At 43.6% G+C, this 24193-nt stretch overlaps 2 protein-coding genes across 3 annotated transcripts; both read left to right on the top strand.

Moving 5' to 3' along the window:
* The first annotated feature begins 21 nt into the window (after positions 1-21).
* LOC106098826 (lectin) lies at positions 22-1617 on the top strand. Of its 2 annotated transcripts, XM_013276458.3 has the most exons (3): positions 22-776; positions 932-1025; positions 1128-1617. In XM_013276458.3, exons 2-3 carry the CDS (start codon positions 936-938, stop codon positions 1389-1391), a joined length of 354 nt encoding a protein of 117 aa, XP_013131912.1. In that variant the 5' UTR covers positions 22-776; positions 932-935; the 3' UTR covers positions 1392-1617. The 2 variants fall into 2 exon arrangements, with proteins under 2 accessions (XP_013131912.1, XP_025765919.1); XM_025910134.1 differs by lacking the exon at positions 22-776 and having other exon boundaries at positions 783-1025.
* Positions 1618-14125: 12508 nt separating this feature from the next.
* Positions 14126-14964, top strand: LOC106098862 (mannose-specific lectin). Its single transcript, XM_013276626.2, has 3 exons — positions 14126-14234; positions 14337-14430; positions 14526-14964. The coding sequence occupies exons 2-3, from the start codon at positions 14341-14343 to the stop codon at positions 14784-14786; spliced, it is 351 nt and encodes a 116-aa protein (XP_013132080.1). The 5' UTR covers positions 14126-14234; positions 14337-14340; the 3' UTR covers positions 14787-14964.
* Positions 14965-24193: the final 9229 nt, after the last annotated feature.

The following is a 24193-nucleotide window of genomic DNA, read 5'->3' as shown; positions in this document are numbered from 1 at the left end:
GGGCTTCTCAGCAACACGCTGATGTTAAGCTGGTTAAGACTGCAGATGTCACTGTAATAATATGTTCAAGCAAATGTAATTCTACAATAACCTAAATACTATTTCATTTAATTAACATGATTTTTTAATTTGGCACAAAGTTGAATCCTAAAAGCTTTAAAAGTTGTTTAAAAACCTTGAAGATTGTTTTTTTTCACCTTTTAATATCCTGGTATTACTTCAACAATTGAGCAGAACTGAACCGCGAAATAAAAATGTAAAAAGGTGAGAATAACAGCCTGGTTTTTTTTGTTAAACTGCACAGATTACATGTATTCTTTAATGTTATAGTCTTAAAAGAAAAGAGTGAGAAGACAGAAATGGAAATTCTTAAAGTAGGTAACTCAAAGTACTACTTAAAATTACTCAAAGCACAGGGTAGCACTGGCAAGAAAAGGATTTGCCCTTACAGGAGAAAACTTGTTGAAGAGTTACTTAATAAAGTCCCTGAAAGCATGACCTTGCATGCTGCATGCTGTATAATCACACTTGTCTATACAAAGATGTTGACTGATTTGCCAAGATGGAAAGGTCAGAACGATTAAAGTATAGTCTGTCAAATTTTAAAGGTCAGATGAACAAAAGCGTAAAAAGTAGGGCTTAATGCCCCTTTCTCAGCCCCCTTTTCACCTTCTGTCACCGCCCTCATCTGTGGTATATAAATATATGAATTTTACCTCTCACACATCACCTCTCTGAATTTGCTGCACTCTCACTGGTCGAAGACATTCAAGCCTGTAAGTATACTTTAAAATAAATGCATTCTGTTAAATATCTGCAAATGAACATTAGTTTGCAATTGTTATCAAGCTTTTTGGATACAAACTAATGTAAGAAGAACAGGTTTCATTGATGTGCACAAAGAAAATTCTGACTTTGTTGTGTGTTGCAGGATCATGAGCAGAAACTTCTTGTCCAAAAATGACGAGCTCCGCAGGGGAGACTACCTGGTGTCCAACAACAAGCAGTACAAAGCTATATTTCAGGTGATTAATTTAAATTTTCTCAGCTCAGAAGCTCATAAAAGCCTTGTTTTCTAGTCATGCGTACTGACAGGTATCTAATGTGTGATTTCTTTGTGGTTGCAGGGTGATGGCAACTTTGTCATCTATGGCTGGAAGCCTTTGTGGACTTCAGACACTGATGGATCAGACGCTGTCCGTCTGTGCATGCAGGCTGACTGCAACCTGGTCATGTACAGCAAGTGTGACACGCCTAGGTGGCACACAAACTCTGCCAAGTCTGCCACATGCAACATGTGCCGTCTTCAACTGACTGATGACGGCAAACTGGTGGTGAACAGAGAGTGCGAAGAAATCTGGAGCTCTGAAAAGTCCAAAGGCATGAAGTGATGCTTGTGTGCGACCGTCCTTTGGCATAAACCTTCAGCGATGCTATTAAATCAACATATACCAGTGCATAAACAAGCCTTTCCTTTTTCTTTCTGTTTAGCTCTGCAAGGTTCTGAATCTTAGCCCTCAATCTGCATTTTTTGTCTTTACAGCTTCCCTCTGTAAAACACAAAGGATTGTAACCAAATGGCAAAAAATAAAAATAAAATGAAAGGTATCTGACCAACCTCTTGTTTCGTGTGTTTATATTCATGCCATTAAACAGATTTTCTTAAGTATTAACATTTTTGCAAAGGTGTAGGAAGCATTCTTAAAACTTTGAGGTATGCAGCTGATATCAAAACTAACACAGATTTTGTAGATGACTCTGGCCCGCACTGAATATTAAACATTGTTTCATTTTTATTTCTTCTTCCCTGAATTAAGTATCTTCATGTTGTCTAACAACTGATATTTTTCCTTGGCCCAGTATTTTTTTCAGTTTATATACTCTCCTTTGGCTCAGTTTAAAAAAAAAAATACAGCAAATCATTTCATTATTGTGCAGATTACTCGCAGATTCATCTGTGGCTCCAAAACTGTAGACAAACTGCTGCTTCACATCAGGACATCCCAACCCTTAGACTCTTTAACCTGTTTTTTCCTTCGTTGATGGACTTGCTAATGCAAAGACTGGCTGTGAGCAGTGCGGAAATAACTACTTTGAGCTTTTATTTTAATTGGAGTTGCTGAGGGCAAATTTAAGAAGCTTCAACATAGTAATCATCTTCAGTTTGTCTTTATCAGTCTCTTACAGTATTGTGTGGGAATTTTGGCCACAATGTGGCTTCAGTCCATTGAGGTTTGAGGACATTTGTTAATGTAACGCTCTCTTAAGTTTCCACTACATGGTCTGACAGCCCTCGCCGGACCGGTAGTGCAGGGCGGACTTATAATTAGTGAAAGTTTACCTTAAGCTAAGGACTGCCTAGTTACTGTGTGTGTGTTTTGCCACTAAGAGTCGGGAACGGAGAGGAGTCACCGGAGCTGTGTTGCCACAAGGGATTAATGTTTGGGAAGGAGCCACTGCGTGTGTTTTTCACTTCACGGCCATGAGCACTGCTAGGAGGAGAAGGAGGAGACCACACCTGTGCACCCACCACTATATATATTGAACTGTTGTACCTTTGCCTCACTTTAAATAAATCCACTGTCTTCTTCAAAGGAGCCCTGCATACGAGTCCTGTCTTTCCACACCAGCCCTGACAATGCAGCATTTCAAACTTGGACTGGGCCATTGCAAACACCTTGATTCTTTCATTTTCAGTCATTGTGTGGATGCTGTAGCATCCACACTATTGTTTTCCTGTTTCTCTTTATTCTTTATTATTCTAGTTGCTTCCGTACGTTTTTTGGCCCTTAACTACTCCCTCAGTTTTTATCCAAACTTTAAAAAATTCTGCTCTTTCTGCTAATGCCGGCTATGACATTTGGTGCTCATATCTTCTATACTTTTTGAGATATTGAATTTTTTTTGCAATATTTTTGCCCATTGAAATGAATGGAACACATTATCAATGTGGTCACTTATTTCTGCTCGCCGGGCTGAGCTGTGTTCTAGCTCAGTGAGATGAGCAGCCGTTCTTGGCAGCTGGGAGGCCCGGGTTCAAATCCCGCTTATGGCAACAATTTTTTCAGTTCACAGTTAAACTTTTTTAACTCTTTTCAACACATATTTCAGCTTTTTCACCCTTTTTCAGCACAAATCCCAGCTTTTTCAGCTGTTTTCAGCAGAAACTCTTTTCAGCAGAAATTCTGCTGATTCACCTCTTTTCTGCAGAATTTTCAGCCTTTTCACTTCTCTGCACAAAGCTCAGCAGCTTCTGCTCATTTAGCAGACTTGTCATTTTCTCAATCTCATACTGCAATTTCATAGTATTTGAGCGAAATCATAGTATTTGTGCAAAAACATACTATGTCTGAAAAATCACAGTATATCTGTTATGTTATACTATTACTACTAAGTCACAGTATTTCTTCCAATTCGTAGTATTTGTACTAAATCATAGTGCCATCCATCCTCATCCGCTTTATCCGAGATCGGGTCGCGGGGGCAGCAGCCTAAGCAGAGAAGCCCAGACCTCCCTCTCCCCAGCCACCTCCTCCAGCTCATCCGGGGGAACACCAAGGCGTTCCCAGGCCAGCCGAGAGATATAATCTCTCCAGCGCGTCCTGGGTCTGCCCCGGGGCCTCCTCCCGGTGGGACATGCCCGGAACACCTCACCCAGGAGGCGCCCAGGGGGCATCCTTGTCAGATGCCCGAACCACCTCAACTGGCTCCTTTCGATGTGGAGGAGCAGCGGCTCTACTCTGAGCCCCTCCCGGATGGCCGAACTTCTCACCCTATCTCTAAGGGAGAGGCCAGCCACCCTTCGGAGGAAGCTCATTTCTGCCGCTTGTATCCGCGATCTCGTTCTTTCGGTCACTACCCACAGCTCGTGGCCATAGGTGAGGGTCGGGACGTAGATCGACCGGTAAACTGAGAGCTTCGCTTTTGCACTCAGCTCCCTCTTCACCACCACGGACCGGTGCAGCGTCCGCATCACTGCAGCCGCAGCACCAATCCGTCTGTCGATCTCCGGCTCCCTTCTCCCATCACTCGCGAACAAGACCCCGAGATACTTAAACTCCTCCACTTGGGGCAGGAACTCATCCCCGACCCGGAGTGGGCACTCCACCCTTTTCCGGCTGAGAACCATGGCCTCAGATTTGGAGGTGCTGATCCTCATTCCTGCTGCTTCACACTCGGCTGCGAACCGTTCCAGTGCGAGCTGGAGGCCCTCACCCGATGAAGCCAACAGAACCACATCATCCGCAAAAAGCAGAGATGAGATTCTGAGGCCACCGAAGCGAAAGCCCTCCGCCACTTGGCTGCGCCTAGAAATCCTGTCCATAAAAATTATGAACAGAATCGGTGATAAAGGGCAGCCCTGGCGGAGCCCATCACCCACCGGAAACGAGTCCGACTTATTGCCGGCAATGCGAACCAAACTCTTACAACGGTTGTATAGGGATCGAATGGCCCGTAGCAATGGGCCAGACACCCCATACTCCCGCAACACCTCCCACAGGACACCCCGAGGGACACGGTCGAATGCCTTCTCCAAGTCCACAAAACACATGTAGACTGGTTGGGCAAACTCCCATGCACCCTCAAGTATCCTCGAGAGGATAAAGAGCTGGTCCAGTGTTCCACGACCAGGACGAAAACCGCATTGTTCCTCCTGTATCTGAGGTTCGACTAACGGACGAACTCTCCTTTCCAGCACCCTGGCATAGACTTTCCCAGGGAGGCTGAGGAGTGTGATCCCCCTGTAGTTGGAACACACCCTCCGGTCTCCCCTCTTAAAGATGGGGACCACCACCCCGGTCTGCCAGTCCAGGGGTACTGCCCCTGATCTCCACGCAACATTGTAGAGGCGTGTCAACCAGGACAGCCCTACAACGTCCAGAGCCTTCAGGAACTCGGGGCGGACCTCATCAACACCAGGGGCTCTGCCACCGAGGAGTTGTTTAACTGCCTCAGTGACCTCGACCCCAGAAATTGGCGGGTCATTCCCCTCGTCCCCAGACTCTGCTTCCTCCTCGGAAGACGTGTCAGTGGGATTAAGGAGGTCCTCGAAGTATTCCTTCCACCGTCTGACAATTTTCTCAGTCGACGTCAGCAGCGCACCGCCAGCACTATACACAGTGCAGGTAGAGCACCGCTTTCCCCTCCTGAGACGCCTGACGGTTTGCCAGAATCTCTTCGAGGCAGTCCGAAAGTCTTTTTCCATGGCCTCTCCGAACTCCTCCCACACCCGAGTTTTTGCTTCAGCCACTGCCCGAGCCGCATTCCGCTTGGCCTGTCGATACCTGTCAGCTGCCTCTGGAGTCCCACAGGCTAACCAAGCCCGACTCCTTCTTCAGCCTGGTGTGTCCCTTCACCTCTGGTGTCCACCATTTGGTTTGGGGATTATCACCACGGCAGGCACCAACCACCTTGCGGCCGCAGCTCAATGCAGCAGCCTCGGCAATGGAGACGCTGAACATGGTCCATTCGGACTCAATGTCCCCAGTCTCCCTCGGAATGTTGTTGAAGCTCTGCCGGAGGTGTGCGTTGAAGATCTCGCGGACTGGGGCCTCTGCTAGACGTTCCCAGCACACCCTCACTACGCGTTTAGGTGCACCGGGTCTGTCCAGCGTCCTCCCCCGCCACCTGATCCAACTCACCACCAGGTGGTGATCAGTTGACAGCTCAGCCCCTCTCTTTACCCGAGTGTCCAGAACATATGGTCGCAGGTCTGGTGATACGATTACAAAATCGATCATCGACCTGCGGCCTAGAGCATCCTGGTGCCACGTGCACTTATGGACACTCTTATGTTCGAACAAGGTGTTCGTTATGGCCAAACTGTGATTTGCACAGAAGTCCAATAACAAAACACCACTCGGGTTCAGATCAGGGAGGCCGTTCCTCCCAATCACGCCCCTCCAGGTCTCGCTGTCGTTACCCACGTGAGCATTGAAGTCTCCCAGCAGGACAACAGAGTCTCCAGGTGGGGCACCTTCCAGCACCCCCCCAGGGACTCTAAGAAGGCTGGGTACTCTGAACTGCCACTCGGCGCATAAGCGCAGATGACAGTCAGGACCCGTTCCCCGACCCTGAGGCGCAGGGAACAAACCCTCTCATCCACCGGGAAAAACCCCAACATACCGGCAGCAAGCCGGGGGATATTAGAATACCCACCCCAGCCCGCCGCCTCTCACCAGCGGCAACTCCAGACTGAGACAGAGTCCAGCCCCTCTCCAGGAGACTAGTTCCAGAGCCCAAGCCATGCGTAGAGGCGAGCCCGACTATATCTAGCCGGTACTTCTCAACCTCACGCACTAACTCAGGCTCCTTCCCTACCAGAGAGGTGACATTCCATGTCCCTATTGCCAGTCTTGGCAGCTGGGAGGCCCGGGTTCAAATCCTGCTTATGGCAACAAATTTTAATTTTAATTTTTTTTCACCCCTTGTCAGCACAAATCCCAGCTTTTTCAGCTGTTTTCAGCAGAAACTCTTTTCAGCAGAAATTCTGCTGATTCACCTCTTTTCTGCAGAATTATCTGCTTCTTTACTTCTTTTCAGCAGAAATTCTGCTGATTCACCTCTTTTCTGCAGAATTTTCAGTCTTTTCACCTCTTATAAGCACAATTCGCAGCAGCTTCTGCTCATTTCAGCAGAAATTCTGCTGATTCACCTATTTTCTGCAAATTTTTCAGCTTTTTCACTTCTCTGCACAAAGCTCAGCAGCTTCTGCTCATTTAGCAGACTTGTCATTTTCTCAATTTCTGTTTTGGTGAGAAATAGTTTGGCTCAGTGAGATGAGTAACTGCCTTGAGACCAGGAGGGCCAGGTTTGAATCCTGGTCATGGTGACATTTTTTTTCACCTCTTTTCAGTACATGTCTCAGCTTCTTTATCCCCTTTCAGTAGAATTTTTTGCTTTTCACCACTTTTCAGCAAAAATTTATGCTTCTACACCTATTTTCAGCAGAATTTTCAGTTTCCTCAATGCCATACAATTTTTTCACTTTTTCATGTTTTTCAGTTATTTTCAGCAGACAGCTTCAGCGTTACAGCATCTTCGCAGGAAATGCAGATTTTTCTAGTTCTGTTAGTGTTGTTGCTGCTGTGCTTGGGATCATTTTCACATGTGACAGTAGCAGGGGTGCAGCGGGGGGAGTAGGAGGGTGTAAGCTTTAGCTCAGACGTCACATTTGAATCTAGAATAATTAGGCATACAGAGCACCCAAGGCACCCAGGTCCTGTGGGTGTAAAGCCAGCCCACATCATCATGCCTCCACCACTGGGCTGGGCAGTTGTTATGAAGTGTTTGTGCTGATACGCTGTGTTTGGTTTCCTCCAATTACTGTAGATGTCAGGGACCTGGGTCTGAGGGACCCAGAATCCATGAACAGTTGGTGACTTATATAAAATCTTATTTGTATGTTTGCTGCATTGTGCTGCTGTTCTTGTTTCTCTGCTTGCAGGCATGTGTGGGTGGGTGTGGGTGCAGTGGTATACGGTAGGCCGGGTTACACGCACCATCAGGCCTGGTGGCTGGCCACACCTGAAGATGATGCCACGCACCTGCAGCTAATCAGCTCCATCAGGGGAGCTCCCACCGATGCTGGATCATTGCGTGAGACTCCATGCCAGTTTTCTAGTTAAGCTAAGTTCAGTGAGTGTATGCTTGCCGCAGTTGAGTGTCCTGACGTCTGTCTCTGTTATTTCCCCCAGGAGAAGTGTGGAAAACAAGAGGGCAGCAAGCACGGGGTGCACGGACACAAGGGAGTGGAGAACACGGAGCACAGACTTTGGGAAGAAGGCACAGGGATTTATTGTGTAATATTTACATCACTCTAAATAAATGCACTGCATTCATCGTCCTGTGTCTAGGTCCTATTTTCCCCACATCCCCACGGTCTGCCAGCAGTAAATGTACGGCAATTTGGTTAAAATGAGTGCTGCAAGTACTGGTGCCAATGAAAATTTAAGATCATTTGAGCTGATCCCATCAGACCGTAGTTCTGTTCTAGTTTGGTAGAGACCTAAAGGACAAAGATGACTGGACAGAAACGGATGACACAGTTTTACCTAACTAAACACTTCCATCATCACTGGTTTTCAGCTCAGTTTGCACTTAAGTAAAGTTTTTTAAAGACACATTGAAGAACTGTTACTATGGCAGCTCTGAAGTACCACCAAACTGCTGATTCCTTCACGCATCCTGCTATCAGACATTTTAGGCACGCATCCTGCTATCAGACATTTTAGGCACACAGACAGATAAATTGTTATGTTACAGCAGTATGAATATGAATAAAATACTATGAGAGAGTGAAAAACATTTGCATACAACAGTAATTAAAAAATAAATAAATAAAGAGTCAAAGTAAGTCTGACATTGTGTAAGAGAGTAAAAAAAAAAATCTCTGTGCATCACTTTACCTCCCTTATGGTCATAAAATGTGGAAGCTGCAATTCCCGTAATTTTGAAAAGAAAGTCTAAGTGCTCTGTTAGGCCTGCCCCCATAAATGTGTCATCAATAGAAAGTCCAGTTGTCCCCTTGAAAGTAAAGTAGGAGTCATATAGATTGCATAAATGGTACTTGACATAGGTCATAGGAGGGTAACCAATTCCTTGTCCTCGAGTGTTTCCAGGCACCGAGTACAGATCTGATTTCAGTTTTAAATTCATAAACTTTAATCTTCAGTGTGAGGAAGTGACTGGGAATCCATATTTTATGTGTACGCAAACATCAGGTTCAACGTATACATTGCTTACCCAATTTTACAAATTAAAGTGCAACAGATGCAAACATCCAAGACTATAAATTTAAGAGATTTGGTAGTAAAATATCAACAGAATATCACTGCACTAAAAACAAGTGCTACAAATAATGAGGCAAGGCAAGGCAAGTTTATTTATATAGCACAATTCAACAACAAGGTGATTCAAAGTGCTTTACAGAGACATTAAAAACAAAAACAAATAAAAAGCATGATTTAAATTTGATTAAAACAAGCAAACAAACAAACAAACAAACAAACAAACAAAACAGTATATAAAATCAAATATCAGAACAGTAGATAAAATCAGTAGTTAAAAAGTAGGTTTTGAAATTTAAACTTAAGTGTGGATTTGGTGCTTTATTCAAATGCAGCTGAGAATAGGTGAGTCTTCAACCTGGATTTAAATAAACTGAGTGTTTCAGCTGATCTGAGAGTGAGAGTGAGAGAGAGAGAAGTCAACAGGAAGAGGATCGGCTATGACCGTTTGAACCGCAGTTTGCCATCAAGTCAAAAAGTTTTGCAAACAAACAGAGATAAGCTGAAAGGTGTGAAATACCACCAAACTGCTGACTTGTGAAAGCATCCAGTTAACAACTGCTGCATGATGCATGAAAAACACAGACTTCATCAGCTGTGGAGTGTTTCCAGTTGGTACCACTGAAATATTGGATCAGTGCTAAAAGTTTTTTTTATATGTTTTAATGAATGGTAGTGTTTGCTCTATAGGACGCTTCACCATAACACCATGCTTATGGTCATTGGGGTCAGATTAGATTTTTAACTTTGTCACCTGTCGTGGAATTTTCTGTTAATAAAGTCTGCAACACGGTCAGCTGTGGTCAAGTTATTTTAATTACTGCATGCAGGAAAGCCAACACACATCAAAAATCCCAGTTCAGAGTCATGCAGGCTCTGCTCTTTGGGCATCGCAGCGTCCCTTTTATACCCTCACACACAACTCTCTGTATCTTTTAGTTACAACAGGTTTTTGTCCCACAGGCTGTTGCTGGGCAGAGAGCAACTCCCACTATCTTTTACAAGGAAGCTCCTGGCACTGGTCATTTTGGGAGTTTTGTCCTTCTATGCCCTAACAGTTAGCAGATAGCAGATAACATAGTGAAACATCATTAAGCAAAGCTAAGCAGTTTTTACAAAAATCCTAGCACAGGGGTATCGAACTCCAGACCTCGAGGGCCGGTGTCCTACAGGTTTTCGAAAACACCCTGGGTGAATACACCTGAATCAAATGATTAGTTCATTACCAGGCTTCTGGAGAACTTCAACACATGTTGAGGAGGTAATTTAGCCATTTAAATGAGCTTTGTTGGATCAGGGACATCTAAAACCTGCAGGACACCTGTGTCACAGAATGAGATTCTAGACACCTACATCTAAATGTATGACAACGTGAAAACTAGAATTTTCCTCATTACACACCAAACCATCAGCAACTTCATTTTGTACGTTTTTGTTAGATTATTTTAGTTTAAGCACTCATGCTTTCACATCCATTTTTTCTGAACTTTCTACACCCCAAAGTTGCTCAACTAAATTTTTGTTTCCGATTAGTGGTGGCTAGTTTGCTTCCATGAACTGACTTACAGAAAGTGTTTCTGGGTCATGATGTGACAACAGGGTTCAAATTAGACAGGGCTGCATATGAGAACATTATGAGAAACATGTGACAAATACTCAGGACCTGTCATGTACTGTGTGAGGCAGGCAGGATTAAGGATCCAAAATGCAGACTCTCAGGTAGGACTAAACTCAATCATCAGCTTTAATACTGGAAACCAAGTGTACAAAACAAAATTGGGAGGCATAGGAAAGCTAAACAAAGGAAAACTATGTGTGTTCTGCCTCAAGCAGGCAGAACACAGTCCCCCCCAATGAATGAGCAAGACTCAAAATTCTATTAACAGAAAAAAACTGTCTCAACCACCCAGGTACCCTAACGGGACCATGGAAATGCAGTTTAATAGTATGTTTGTATGGTTGTAAATAAGTGTTAATGTTAGTATTAATGTTTTTTCAGAAAAAGATGCAGCTGTACAAGAGTCAGGGATAAATGTAGTTACATGAATAAAGAAAAAAAAAACTTGTCTTTATTCTTTTCTTATGCATATTAGGGTTGCATTGGTTGAACACTCAGTTTAGTCAGAAAAAAACAGAAGATTGACCTATGGTGATGACACACTACTTGATCATGCCACTTCCTCTTTCATTTCTTCCTTTCTCAGTCTCAATAGGTTTCGGTCAACAGGGCTGCAAATATAGTGCTGTAAAAGAATATTCTCCTCTTTCTTCAATTATTTTATATTTTTATGCAGATTTGTCACACTTACATGTTATAAATCATCAAATACATTTTAATATTAGACAAAGGTCCAGAAGATCTGGGCCATCCGCAGCCCCCAAGAGGCCACACGTCTCGACAAAATTTGTACATCCATCCCATCAGGAAGAGGAGGGAGGCCCCAGATGGGGCGCCCTTGGCCAAAGGGTAAGAGTCCCATAACAGGGTCCTTTTTCTCAGCTCAAGAGCCACCCACACAGTCCAAGCTACCTCAGACCACCAAGGACCAAGGGAGCAGGCCGTGTCAGAAAGTCCAGCCACACACCTCAGGGAACCCCTCCCTCCATGGCTATGTCCCAAAGGGGTCAAGGCTCAGTAAGCCCCAGATCTAGGTTCACAGACACACAAGCCACTCAGTCATTCATTCATACCCACCCACTAATGTCACACAAAGAGACACAAAGACACACATGCACACAAAATCGCCCAACTGCTGAACAGTAGTATTCATCCACCCCCAGCACCACTTCAAAATGACAAGGTTAATTAAAGCTGCAAGCAGCGATATGAGGGCCCTCGCACCACATCGTGTCGAGCCACGCCCAACACCTAAAACCAGCATGTCCGATCTGATGTCACATTGATGGAATTCATGCATTTAACCACCAGCTAACATTTCATCTCATTCAATCATGATGATAGTCGTCCCACTAGGTGGCGCTCTAACCATTACTGACAAATGGCATAACAAACATTTCCGAGATTAAGTCTCATCATGCCTGCAACATTTGGGAGAGTTTGGACATTGTGTTTTTGAGTGACAGCAGATTACTGCTTTTTGGCGAGTGATTGAAACTCCACGTGCCGCCATGACCACCCCGTTTCCCTGAACGTAAAAAGCTTTGCAATTTAACATCACAAAGGTCCAAAGGTCTTTAGATTACACGTGCTTGAGATCGCATCAATCTGATGAAATCCCTTGGAGGAGTTTGTCAAAGAACGATGCTTGAAAAGAGGGGAAAATGTTGCCAAAATTACACATTAATTTTAAAATGGCTGACTTCCTGTTGGATTTGGGATATTGCTCCAAGAGACTTTTTTGTACATCTTGATATCTTCCATAAGCTTACCAGGTTTCAGACTCATACATAAAACACAGAGCAGGGGCTGATGTTTTGAAATTTTGTAGGGGGCGCCATGGAGCCATTTTGCGCCATTCACGGACAGTGATCACATAACAAGAAAGCGCTCATCACATTGGAGGTGTGCGCCAAATTTCAAGACTTCTTAAACTTTCCAAGACCCTCAAAATCCGCTTCATCTTTCATGTTGAACTGCGTTGCCACCAGGGTGCGCCGTTCAGTTTAAAGTCACAATTTTCTCACTGAAGCATCACGCGGGACTGATCGTGATATTCACCGCTTTTGAGGTGGCCACGACATACCTGTGAAAATCAGTACAACAAAATGTAAGACATGACATTTCCTGTTGCCACTAGGTGGCGCTCTACGTATTCCTGACAATGGGCACATCAATCTGTTCAGGGCGGGTGTGACATCATCCCTGTAAAGTCTGGTACTGATCAGACTGGATTTCATTGAGTTATACTAATTTGTTTCTTCATGGCGAGACATCAATGTTCGCCATGCTGCAGGGGTCACACCCTCTGACGAAAAGTCACAGTTTTCACTGTAACCCAAGACCAACTCCTTAAGGCTTTCCTGGAGAAATTTGAGGCTGCAGATGTCATCGATCACAATACTGTACCCCAAAGTGTAAAACATGACATTTCCTGTTGCCACTAGGTGGCGCTGTCCCTCATGTCAAATATGGCAGTTGAAATATGTTCAGGGGTGGAGCCTTATCATATGTGTGCTCTTTGGTCCAGATGGGACCATGTATGACAGAATGAGAGGCAATAAGATTTTCATGGCGAGTCATCGAAATTCACCATGGTGCCACGGCCTCACCGTATCGCGAAAACTCAAAAGCTCCGCAATTGAACATGGCCCAGGTGTGTAGTTGACACTGACCAATTAACTGTAGAGTCATATTTGTGCAACAAAATTCTGCAAGCGTTAAAACTGAAATTTATTACTGATAATCCAAGATGGTATGTGTGTGATAATTCATCCCTGTCACTGAATTTAAGCGAGAAAAAAGCCTGACCTTATAAACACATCTGAGGGATATGGTCACCGCTCTCCACTGGGCACTTCTGCCCCTCCCTGGGATGGTGGTGTTATCAGAGGTGCACTGTCAGGTGACGTTGCCTCTGGTCCTGGGACTCTCACCGTTTGGCCGTGACACAAGCATTCTCTCTCTCTCTTTCACGCTCTCTCACTCACTCACACACACACACAAACCATTGAAGAAGATTGTTGATTTATGTATCTGTGTATTTTCTCATTTGTGTTTACTGTGCTGTATGTTGGGTTTTTTGTCTCTTACAGGTGCAGCAGTTGTCAATACATTGTGCATTTCTGTTTGTTTCTATCCTCCCTGTAGACAGAAAGGACCGGGCACGATCGAGATGCGTGTATGCTGTTTGCACATTCGCACTTTGCAGTGCTGGGCTCTCAGCTTCTCTGCTGCTAGCTTCTCCAGACCCGATCTGATCTCTCCTCTCCGGTCCTGGCCACTACTAAAATAGGAAAGGTGTGATTAGATGATGTTCGCCGGCTGCGGAGATCAGCCTCCCCTGACACCACACCCTGAAACCCCTGCTCCACTCCTCCCCTGGAGCCGAGCCACAAACCACACTTGCCACCGCCTACTCTTTTTCTTTCCTTGACTCCCTTGTGTTAGACATCATCATACTATACAACATATAATGTAATATCTGAAACAACACAAATAGAAATGAATAAATAAACAAATAAACAGATAATGCATAATTTGCCTTAGGGATTATTAAAGTATTCTGATTCTGATCTTGAAAAACAAAATGTGTTCAGCACCACAGTGCATTCAGATCACAACTCTGATTGGAAAAGATGCCAGATACGACCAGATAGTTTTTTAAAACCCCCAAAAAGCACTTCTCAGGAAATGCCATCCCTGTACTGTAAAGGGCAGTGACTGTCGCTCCACCCCCGGTCAAGATGATATAAAGATGGAGTGATGTACTTTCAGTTTTAACACTTCCCTTCTCTTCTGCTTGCTGGTGTGAAATATTCAAAACTGTAAGTATTCTACGTATCTCTACTGACTGATGGATTCACACATTACTGATACTTTTAAATGCATATTGTGGATACAAGCTCATTTATATTCTCTCCTTTTAGGATCATGAGCAGAAACTTCTTGTCCAAAAATGATGAGTTCCGCAGGGGAGACTACCTGGTGTCCAACAACAAGCAGTTCAAAGCTATATTTCAGGTGACTAATTTAAATTTTCTCAGTTCAGAAGCTCATAAAATCCTTGTTTCCCAGTCATGCATGTTGACATTTTAACGTATAATTTATGGCTGCAGGATGATGGTAACTTTGTCATCTATGGCTGGAAGCCTTTGTGGGCTTCAGACACCTATGGATCAGATGCTGTCCGTCTGTGCATGCAGGCTGACTGCAACCTGGTCATGTACAACAACTGTGACACGCCTAGGTGGAGCACAAACTCTTACGGACCTGCCGCCAACCTGTGCCGTCTTCAACTGACTGATGACGGCAAACTGGTGGTGAACAGAGAGTGCAAAGAAATCTGGAGCTCTGAAAAGTCCAAAGGCATGAAGTGATGCTTGTGTGCGACCGTCCTTTGACATAAACCTTCAGCAATGCTATTAAAGCAACATATACCAGTGCATAAACAAGCTTTTCCTTTTTCTTTCTGTTTAGCTTTGACCAGGCTCTGAATTTCAACCTGAATTGTAACCAAATGGCAAAAAATAAATAAAATGAAAGGTATTTGACCAACCTCTTGTTCTGTGTGTTTATATTTTGGCCATTAAACCAATTTTCTTAAGAATTAATTTTGTTGCAAAGGTGAAGTCTTAAAACTTTGAGGTTTGTAGCTGATATCAAACCTAACACAGATTTTGTAGATTCCTCCATTGACCATTAGACACTTTTTCATTTTTATTTCTTCTTCCCTGAAAGTATCTTCATGTGGTCTAGACCTATTGGCAACTGATATTTTTTCATAGGCCAGTTCTTTTTTTCAGTTCATGTTCTCTTTTGGCTCAAATTTTGGCTCAAATTTTAATAAAAGACAGCATCTCAATTCATAAGATAAGATAAGATAAGATGGCCTTTATTAGTCCCACAGGTGGGAAATTTGTTTTGTTACAGCAAAAGTGCAAAGTTATGTAGCAGAAATTAGAAAACACTGGAATGCAATAAAATACAATAAAATAAAATAAAATACTATATACAATAGAATAAAATAGAATAGAATAATGTATACAATAGAATAAAATAGAAATACAAATACTATATACAACTGAGTAGGAAAATACAAAAACACAACTTCGTCAGAAGAAGAATTGCATGTATAGCAGTCTTATTGCACATGTGTCGGTTTGTGTGTTTGATCAGCTGCAAAAGTCTTTATTGTAGAGTCTGACAGCAGTGGGGAGGAAAGACCTGCGGAATCTCTCCGTCCCACACCGTGGGTGCTGCAGTCTCCCACTGAAGGAGCTGCTCAGTGCCTTCACAGTCTCATCCATGGGGTGGGAGATGTTGTCCATCAGGGATGACAGCTTAGCCACCATTCTCCTGTCACTCACCACCTCCACTGGGTCCAGAGGGCATCCCAGAACAGAGCTGGCCCTTCGGATCAGCCTGTTCAGTCTCTTCCTGTCCCCGGCAGAGATGTTGCCACCCCAGCAGACCACACCGTAAAAGATGGCTGAGGCCACCACAGAGTCATAGAAGGTCTTCAGGAGAGGGCCCTCCACTCCAAACGACCTGAGTCTCTGCAGCAGGTACAGCCTGCTCTGCCCTTTCCTGTAGAGGGCATCTGAGTTATGAGTCCAGTCCAGTTTGTTGTTCAGATGAACACCAAGGTACCTGTAGCTGTCCACAGCCTTGATGTCCATACCTTGGATGTTCAGTGGTTGCAGTGGAGGATGTTTGTGCCTGCGGAAGTCTACCACCAGCTCCTTGGTTTTACTGGCATTGATCTGGAGGTAGTTCAGCTGGCACCAGTCCACAAAGTCTTGAGTCAGTCCTCTGTACTCCTTGTCGTCCCCATCAGTGATGAGGCCGACTATTGCAGAGTCATCAGAGAACTTCTGCAGGAAGCACTGGGTGGAGTTGTGGGAGAAGTCTGCAGTGTAGATGGTGAAGAGGAACGGAGCCAGAACCGTTCCCTGTGGGGCCCCCGTACTGCAGACGACCCTGTCCGACACACAGCCCTGAGTCCTCACATACTGTGGTCGGTCGGTGAGGTAGTCCAAAATCCAGGTAGTGAGGTGATGGTCCACTCCAGAGTTCTCCAGCTTGTCCTTCAGAACCGTGGGAAGAATAGTGTTAAAGGCACTGGAGAAATCAAAGAACGTGATTCTCACAGTGCTCCCAGCGGTTTCCAGGTGAGCGAGGGAACGATGTAGGAGGTGAATGATGGCATCATCCGCTCCAATGCCAGGCTGGTAGGCAAACTGAAGTGGGTCCAGTGATGAGCTCACAAGGCGCCGAAGCTGAGCCAGGACCAGCCGCTCCAGGGTCTTCATCAGGTGGGATGTCAGAGCCACCAGCCTGTAGCTGTTGAGGTCCTTGGGGCGTGAAGTCTTTGGCACTGGAACAACACAGGAAGTTTTCCAGAGCTGTAGGACTCTTCCCAGCCTCAGGCTCAGGTTGAAGAGGTGCTCCATCACACCACACAGTTGGTCCGCGCAGGACCTGACGACCCTCGAGCTGATGCCATCTGGACCCGCTGCCTTCTTGGCTTTAATCCTCCTCAGTTCCCTCCGAACCTGGGTGGTTGAGAGAGACAGGCTGGAGCCTTGTGTTGAGTGTGTATTGGATGCTGTTGTTGGGGGTGGGGAGGAGTGAGCAGGGTGAATAGAGGAGGTGTGAAGTGTCTGAGGTGTCAGAGGTGGAACAGCAGCAGTGGGGGTGGGTGAGTCTGCAGCCGATGTTGGAGACTGCCTCATGGCTGAATCAAATCTGTTGAAGAAATGATTCAGTTCATTTGCCCACCTCACATCCCTCCCAGGCAGAGAGTTCTGATGTTTGTGGCCTGAGATGGTTCTGAGGCCTCTCCAGACTTCACCAACATTGTTTTGCTGAAGCTGGTTCTCCATCTTCTGCCTGTAGCTGTCCTTCCCATTCCTTATCAGTCCCCTCAGCTCTCTCTGCACCCTTTTCAACTCCTCTTTGTCTCTGGATTTGAAGGCCCTCCTCTTCTGCTTGAGGACAGCTTTAATTTCTGAAGTAATCCAGGGTTTGTTGTTGGAGATACACCGTACAGTCCTGGTAGGTACGGTGTTATCCACACAGAAATTAATATAGTCAGTAATGCATGTAGTAAGGCTGTCGATGTCCTCTCCATGGTCGTCACAGATCATTATTGTGTAGATGACAATTATCTGCCCTGTTTTTATTCAGGTTTTCTAATTTTATGTTTCCTTTCTTAAACTCTGTAATTTCATCCTGTGTTGGATGTTATTTAGATGTACTGCAATTTGATCAACAGCTGTTGTTTTTAAATGTGCTAGGGAAACAAACTTGACTCCCTTTGTAAGTGCGTCTGCATCTTTGTGCGTCTGCATGTGTTGGACATCACGTCTTTGCATGGAAACCGTCAGGTATGGTGATAAAACCCTTGGTGAGTGTGTCTGCTTCTTTGCATGTAAACCAATATGGTGATAAAACACTTTGTGTGTCTGCGTATTTGTGCGTCTGCATGTGTAGGACGTCATTTTGGTAGGTTCTGCACAGTCATCTGGAAATCATCTTCAGAGGCAGATGATGTCCTGTTGTGAGTGAGCAGCTGAAAAAAGACGAACAATAAAAGAAGAAAAACATTTAAATGCCAGAGCTGTAACAGGAACAGGTTTCCCAATCTTTTGCATCATCCCTCTCTTTAACAAGACTTTTTAACCCTGTAAAGCCAAGTGCATCATATTTGATACATGAGTTTTTGAGACTTCTACATCATCTATCGTCTTTGTGCGTCTGCATGTGTTGGACATCATTTTGGTAGGTTCTGCGCAGTCATCTTCTGTGGTGAGTGAGCAGCTGAAAAAAGAAGAACAATAAAAGAAGAAAAACATTTAAATGCCAGAGCTGTAACAGGGACAGGTTTTTCATCAGTGACTTTTTTTCTCATAAAACAAAACATAGAAATAGTACAACACATTTTTAAGCCAAAAAAACCCAAACAAAAACTAAACAAAAAGTGCCACATGTAGCAAATATGATACAAATGAAAACTCAAGAAGCTGGGAGAAGAGAAAAAATGCCATTTTGGTCCAGAGGCACAAAGTGATTCTTCTAAAGTCATATATGAAACCATTTTTGCATGTAAACTGTCATGTATGGTGATAAAATGTGTGTTTTTATTAAATATGTTCCATCTCTTCGGCGTGTTAAAGAGAACAAGTCCAGATTTAATTATGACAAAATAAACACAGAGTCAAAAACTTTTAAACAACCGTGTCTCTCACTCAGTGGAGCAGACTGATTCCTAACAAGAGGACCTGCAGTGTTGTTGGAAATGCTGAAAAGGACGAAATCAGGTTTAAAAAAAGAAACGGCAATAAAATGTATGTTAAGATGTTCTATAGGCAATAAGACACTGTCCTCTAATCCATCCAAAGCATATAAACATAAAGGTATATACAGTCTCTGGTTGTCATGGTTTTTTTTGTTAATTCCATATTATAGCACTAACTGATTAAAGTGCGGATGCTGAAACCACTTGTGCAGCACAGTCATTGGGAAACAAATGCTGCTTCTTTCCTGTGTTGAAGTCTTGTCTGTAGTTTCTTTATCACACCAAAAACTAGCACACATGAGGTGCCTGACAAGCATCTCCACTGACAGTTCATGAATCCACTAGGACGTCACTCGTGGTCAGAGTCCAAGAGTCTGAGAGTTTATGCTGCAGAGGAAGAATATGATTCAAATCAAAGGATTATTATTTGCAGCTGCAAAGAGAGACCACAAGGTGTCGCTCTAATGCTTCTGTAGTTTATGTTCATGTGAAAAATTTGACATAAAAAGAAAATTACTAAATTTGAAAATCTCCTTTTTTTTTTCCGAATCACTTATCCAATCCAGAGTTGTGGTGAGACTGGAGCCTATGCAGGTGCCAGGAGGTGAACGGTAAGGTGCACCCTGGACAGGTTACCAGTGTATCACAGGAGTAACACAGAGACACACAGTCATTCATGCATGTGTTTGGACTGTGAGACGAGCCTAGACTACCTAAAGAGAACCCACGCAGGTACAGGGAGAACAGACCAACTCCACACAGAAAGGCTCCAGCCGGTGGGCGGATTCAAACCCAGGACCTTCTTTCTGTGAGTTGACAGTGATAAACGCTGCACCGCCATGTTTTAAACATATTCATACTGTTTTATAACCTGCAATTTCTAAATGCTAACAACAGTGTTATAGTTTTCTACAATACACAGAAACACACAAACTCAGCTGCACTAAGAAATAAACATCATGTAATCCTGAGCTGCATTTATAGGCAGGATATTTAAGGACATTGTGGACATTTTGTGGCTTATCCTGGGAAGCCTTTCAAAACTGAAGAGATCCATTCTTGATTATTATTCACTTTGACAGTTCAGGGCCTGTTGTTTCATATTTTGCATTTCAATTTTGCATTTTTAGTAAAATTGGCAAAGTTTGCTGGGAGAGCTTGACTCAAATTAAGGGTTCAGAAACAGGAGGGATAAACTGAAAAGCAGCTTTATTCACTTAAACTGAGAACAAATTAATCCAGATTTTCAAAAGAGCCAGCCAAACAAAGAATCCAACATCTACGAATCTTCAAACAAAACATTCTGCGAGGACGGACAAGACAACAAGCAGACAGCAACTGAGGACTTGAATACACACAAGGCAATTAGGGAGAGAGGAAACAGCTGGGGAAAACACACAGGTGAACAGAACCCAACAAGACAAGAGGACACAAAACTAAACTAGCACCCTAAACAAACAGGACTAAGATGTGAACTTGACAGAACTAAACAGGACATGACCCAGGAAACAGAAAGACAGGCAGGAACAACCAGGGTTTCATAAACCAGACTGAAACAAAGACATGCTGCTATCAGAAAGTATAAAAAACCAGAACACAAAAGACTAAGAAGACCTTTAAGTCAAAGACTCGTAGGATTGTAAACACTCCATCTGCATTAATCACAGACGGCGTTGTTCAAACTGCACTTTGGTGTCATGGAATTCTCTGTAAATAAAGTCTGCAACACGGTCAGCTGTGGTCACGCTATTTATTACTACATGCAGGAGAACATCAAAACATCACAGTTTCATGGTAATGAGCGTTCTGAAACAGAAGTGGTGCTCCCACTCCTTTATGCATTCCAAGGAAGAGGGAGGAAGTTACAAATTGATCATACCACACATCACGCGCCTCGTTATGAAACCTAACGGAACAATGGGTCTGCTGTTATCGTTATCAGCACCTGTAAAGGGAGTTGCTTTCTCCAACTACTGAGGTTGAAATAAGTTCATCTAGTTTTAGAAACTTTCACTGAACAGTCTATCACAGTGTCACAACTAAGCATATGCATAAGCACTTAATACTTTAAATTAATATAATAGAAATTTTCTATTACATCCCACCTTTGATTATTTTATAAAATCATAAATAAAATCACCAAAACAAAATTTCCAATTCAACACTATTCAGCATCAACAGCATTGCATACTCAGAGAGGTTCACTATGTGCATCATTCTACTGTGTTAGAGGTAAAATTTTGCACTTAGTGTTCATCCTCACTCTCACTAACCTCTTTTCTTCATCTAAGTCTAAAATTTGTATGCAAAATGTTAGTAATTATACAAAGGAAAAACATCCCAAAACATCAGAGTACACATGGAAATGTGAAACAGCATTAGTTGTTCACTTGCGAAAAGAGAGCTTTAACACTTTAGTTAAATGAATTTGTTCATTCATGAGAAGCTGTTGATAAGATAAGGAAGTCATTCGGTGTGAGACATGTTTATCAAACCTCATCATAAAATCCATCATCCAATGTTTTCCCATTTATTGATTGTTTTTGTAAAAGAATCATTATCATTAGTATTGTCAGGTATGAAGATATACATGCATCACCAAACATCACACACACACTCCATTGTTCGGGTCTATTTTGCCATGTCCACATGTTTGACATCGGGGACAATGAATACCACTCTACCTGTGGATAAATACGAAGAACATCTAACCGATATCAGTGATCAAAGTCGGTCTAAGGTAGCACCACAAGTATCCATGTGTTTCCACACAGCTGCAAATCCTCTTCTGTCCGCGTCCCAACCTGGTCTCGTGTCAGCCCCCTCCTCTGTAAGGGACAGAAAAGAAAAACATCTCTCTGCCTAGCTTTGATTATTTAATATTATCCTACTGCTAGTTCAGGACATTTTGTTCGGACTTCCTGACCCAGAGTCTACTCTACCCATTATCATGTGTATGTGTAAGCATGCTGCAAAAAAAACCCTGTGGACTCTACGTCATCCTGCAATATATCAATCCAGACAGTAATGCTGAACGATGCTTTACCCTCAAAATAGGGAGCGCCAACTCGAGCGCATTTGCTTTGTGTGTATTTTAAAATAACAAAACAGCTTTATCTAATAATTTGAATAAAAACCAATAAAAAAAAATTTCTTTACCACCCTAACAGCCACCATACATCAAACACTTCTGATCTATTTTTTAAAGCAAAGTGATAGATCTGCATTTTCTATCTATAGAGTGTACTATAATCTTTACTGCTGTAATGTAATCAGCCTATTTAAAACACTTTAAAGCATCCCAAAGGTACCTAAAGGAACAAGTTCACTCTCTAGATGCTCAAAGCGTGTTTCAGGCCTAGTAAAATCTCTTAATAAAGTGTAATGACCCCAAAATCCTATTTAGGGTGTCAGATAATGTGTCAGGACTCATTAGATATGTCAAAGGAGCTTACAGTTTAACAAATGGTTGTTGATATATTCACTGTGGTAGTTTGGATCTAATGTACAGCTTTTTTACATGTCAGGGACTTGCATCATCCTACGAAGCAGTCTAGCTGCCATGCAGAGTGTGCACAAGTAATTGTTAGTCAAGTAGCTGTGAAATTTGCATACTATATTTACACTAGTCACTTTTAATCAGATTATGACTAGACAAAAGTTTGAAACCAGCAATACATATACATTTTCCTGTGTTTGTGATGTTTGGAGAGTCATGTATATCATTTGTAAAATGATTAGAAAAGTCACACCAATGACCATGTAAACTTAAAAATGCACTGAACTTTTCAGGCAAAACCAGCCTGAGCGTTTAATCAGGTGTTGTCTGCGGCGTTCCATCGCTGATCCCTCGTGGGTGACACAGAGTCTCGCTCTGCATGTCACTAAGTTGGAGCTTGGCTTGTTGGAAGATGGCGCTTTTTCACCCCTCACTCTCTTGTTCCAACGCAGCTGTAGGTTAAAAAGGACAGAGCAGCCTTGTCTTCCTCAGCGTCTAACAAAGGGATCTTTCTCAACCTTTGTGGTTATTGCTGTGGCTCTAGAATCTTCTCATGATGATTAGCAGGACACCAAACGGCACGACTCTCGACCTTAACCGCTGTCTGGGCTGTCAGCTGTGCCTGGACTGGTCCCTGCTTCTCGCTGGGATGATTTCTTCCAGCAATACTCTGGCTACTGCACCTCTATCTCCTTACTAGAAGGGAAAACTTCTAAGCATTTTGAAAGCATATCAACCATCATCAATCAGCATTTTTCTTTCTGTTCAGTGAACTTTACTTGTCAGTTATCAAAAACTTATCTGTACCACTTGGAGACTTTTAATACCTGTACATGAATTGTTAGTTACACGAATCATAGCAAAATCATTGAAAAATTGTAGAAAAATCCCCAGATAGTTTTAGAGTAAACCTGGAATCTCTCCTTTTGACACATGGTCACCATAATTAGGAGAACGAGGAAAAGGAAAAGGTTAGTTAAACAGGTCTGTGAAGATTCTCAGTCATCCAGGTCATCGTAGTCAAAGGAGTCTGAAAAGAAAAGCGTCTGGACTTCTTTAAGTTGCTTGAAGACATTTCACCTTACATGCCAGAAGCTTCTTCAGTTCTAGGGTCAAATGGTAGAGAGTCCCAGATTTAAGCCCTCTGAGAGTGTCCCCCCAAGAGGGACAATGAGCCCCCTAATGATCCTCTAACTAATCACACAAGCCAAGGTGTGAAAACGGGTGTAGGTCACAATCAGCCAAGGTTTCGGGTGAGCTCATTGTGAAATCTAACCCCACCGTATCATGTGATTTCCTGAAGTCAGATGGCCCAGGATGTGAGTGGCTCCAGAGTCTACAAGAAATTCCACCTTCTCACTACACACAGACATTGTATACATAGGCAGAGATTTATAGGCGTTGTTTGTTAAATGTACATATGTGCCCTTTGGATGGCATGAAATGCATTTTAAGTGTCCAATGGCTTCTTGCAACAGAGTCTGTGTGTGTGTGTGGAGCATTTTTGCATATCAGCATGAGCACTTGTTAGCAAAGCATTCTTCATTGCAGCAGCGTGTGTGTGTTTGTGTGTGCATTACTTGGTACTGAGTCAGTGTGTATGCAGGCGTGTGTGTGTGTATCACTTCCTGTCCTGGTGATTTGGGCAAACCACGGCCTGAAGTCCCTTGGGGTCCTGCCGTCCTCCTGCTTGTGACCACCACTGATACTGGTCACTGCGGTCACCCCTTGGTTCTCTGACCCCGATTAGGGCAGTCCTTTCTCCAGTGTTCATAATGGACGCAGATGAAACATGCATCAGGACAGGAGTCCAGGTCAGCTTCAGCTTTCACGGCCTGCAGTGCAGCCTGTAATGGGGCATAAGCAGAAGAACAGGTAGGGATGGCCGAACAGGGAAATGATCTGTTGTGTGCTGTGTTATATGGAGGCAGGAGCAGCGCTGACACGGGCCCTGTGTCAGCGCTCTCCTTCTCTCCTCCTTTCTC

Source organism: Oreochromis niloticus, linkage group LG9 (assembly GCF_001858045.2).
Source record: "Oreochromis niloticus isolate F11D_XX linkage group LG9, O_niloticus_UMD_NMBU, whole genome shotgun sequence".
NCBI lineage: Eukaryota > Metazoa > Chordata > Actinopteri > Cichliformes > Cichlidae > Oreochromis > Oreochromis niloticus.
Note: the sequence above shows the minus strand (reverse complement) of the source record. Positions and strands in the feature narration are given on the sequence as shown.

Bases quoted from the DNA above. Each gene is read 5' to 3' on its own strand.
- LOC106098826 (XM_013276458.3), top strand. From the start codon at position 936: ATGAGCAGAAACTTCTTGTCCAAAAATGACGAGCTCCGCAGGGGAGAC. The intron at 1,026-1,127 runs GTGATTAATTTA...TTGTGGTTGCAG, and splicing joins AGTACAAAGCTATATTTCAG to GGTGATGGCAACTTTGTCAT.
- LOC106098862 (XM_013276626.2), top strand. From the start codon at position 14,341: ATGAGCAGAAACTTCTTGTCCAAAAATGATGAGTTCCGCAGGGGAGAC. The intron at 14,431-14,525 runs GTGACTAATTTA...TTATGGCTGCAG, and splicing joins AGTTCAAAGCTATATTTCAG to GATGATGGTAACTTTGTCAT.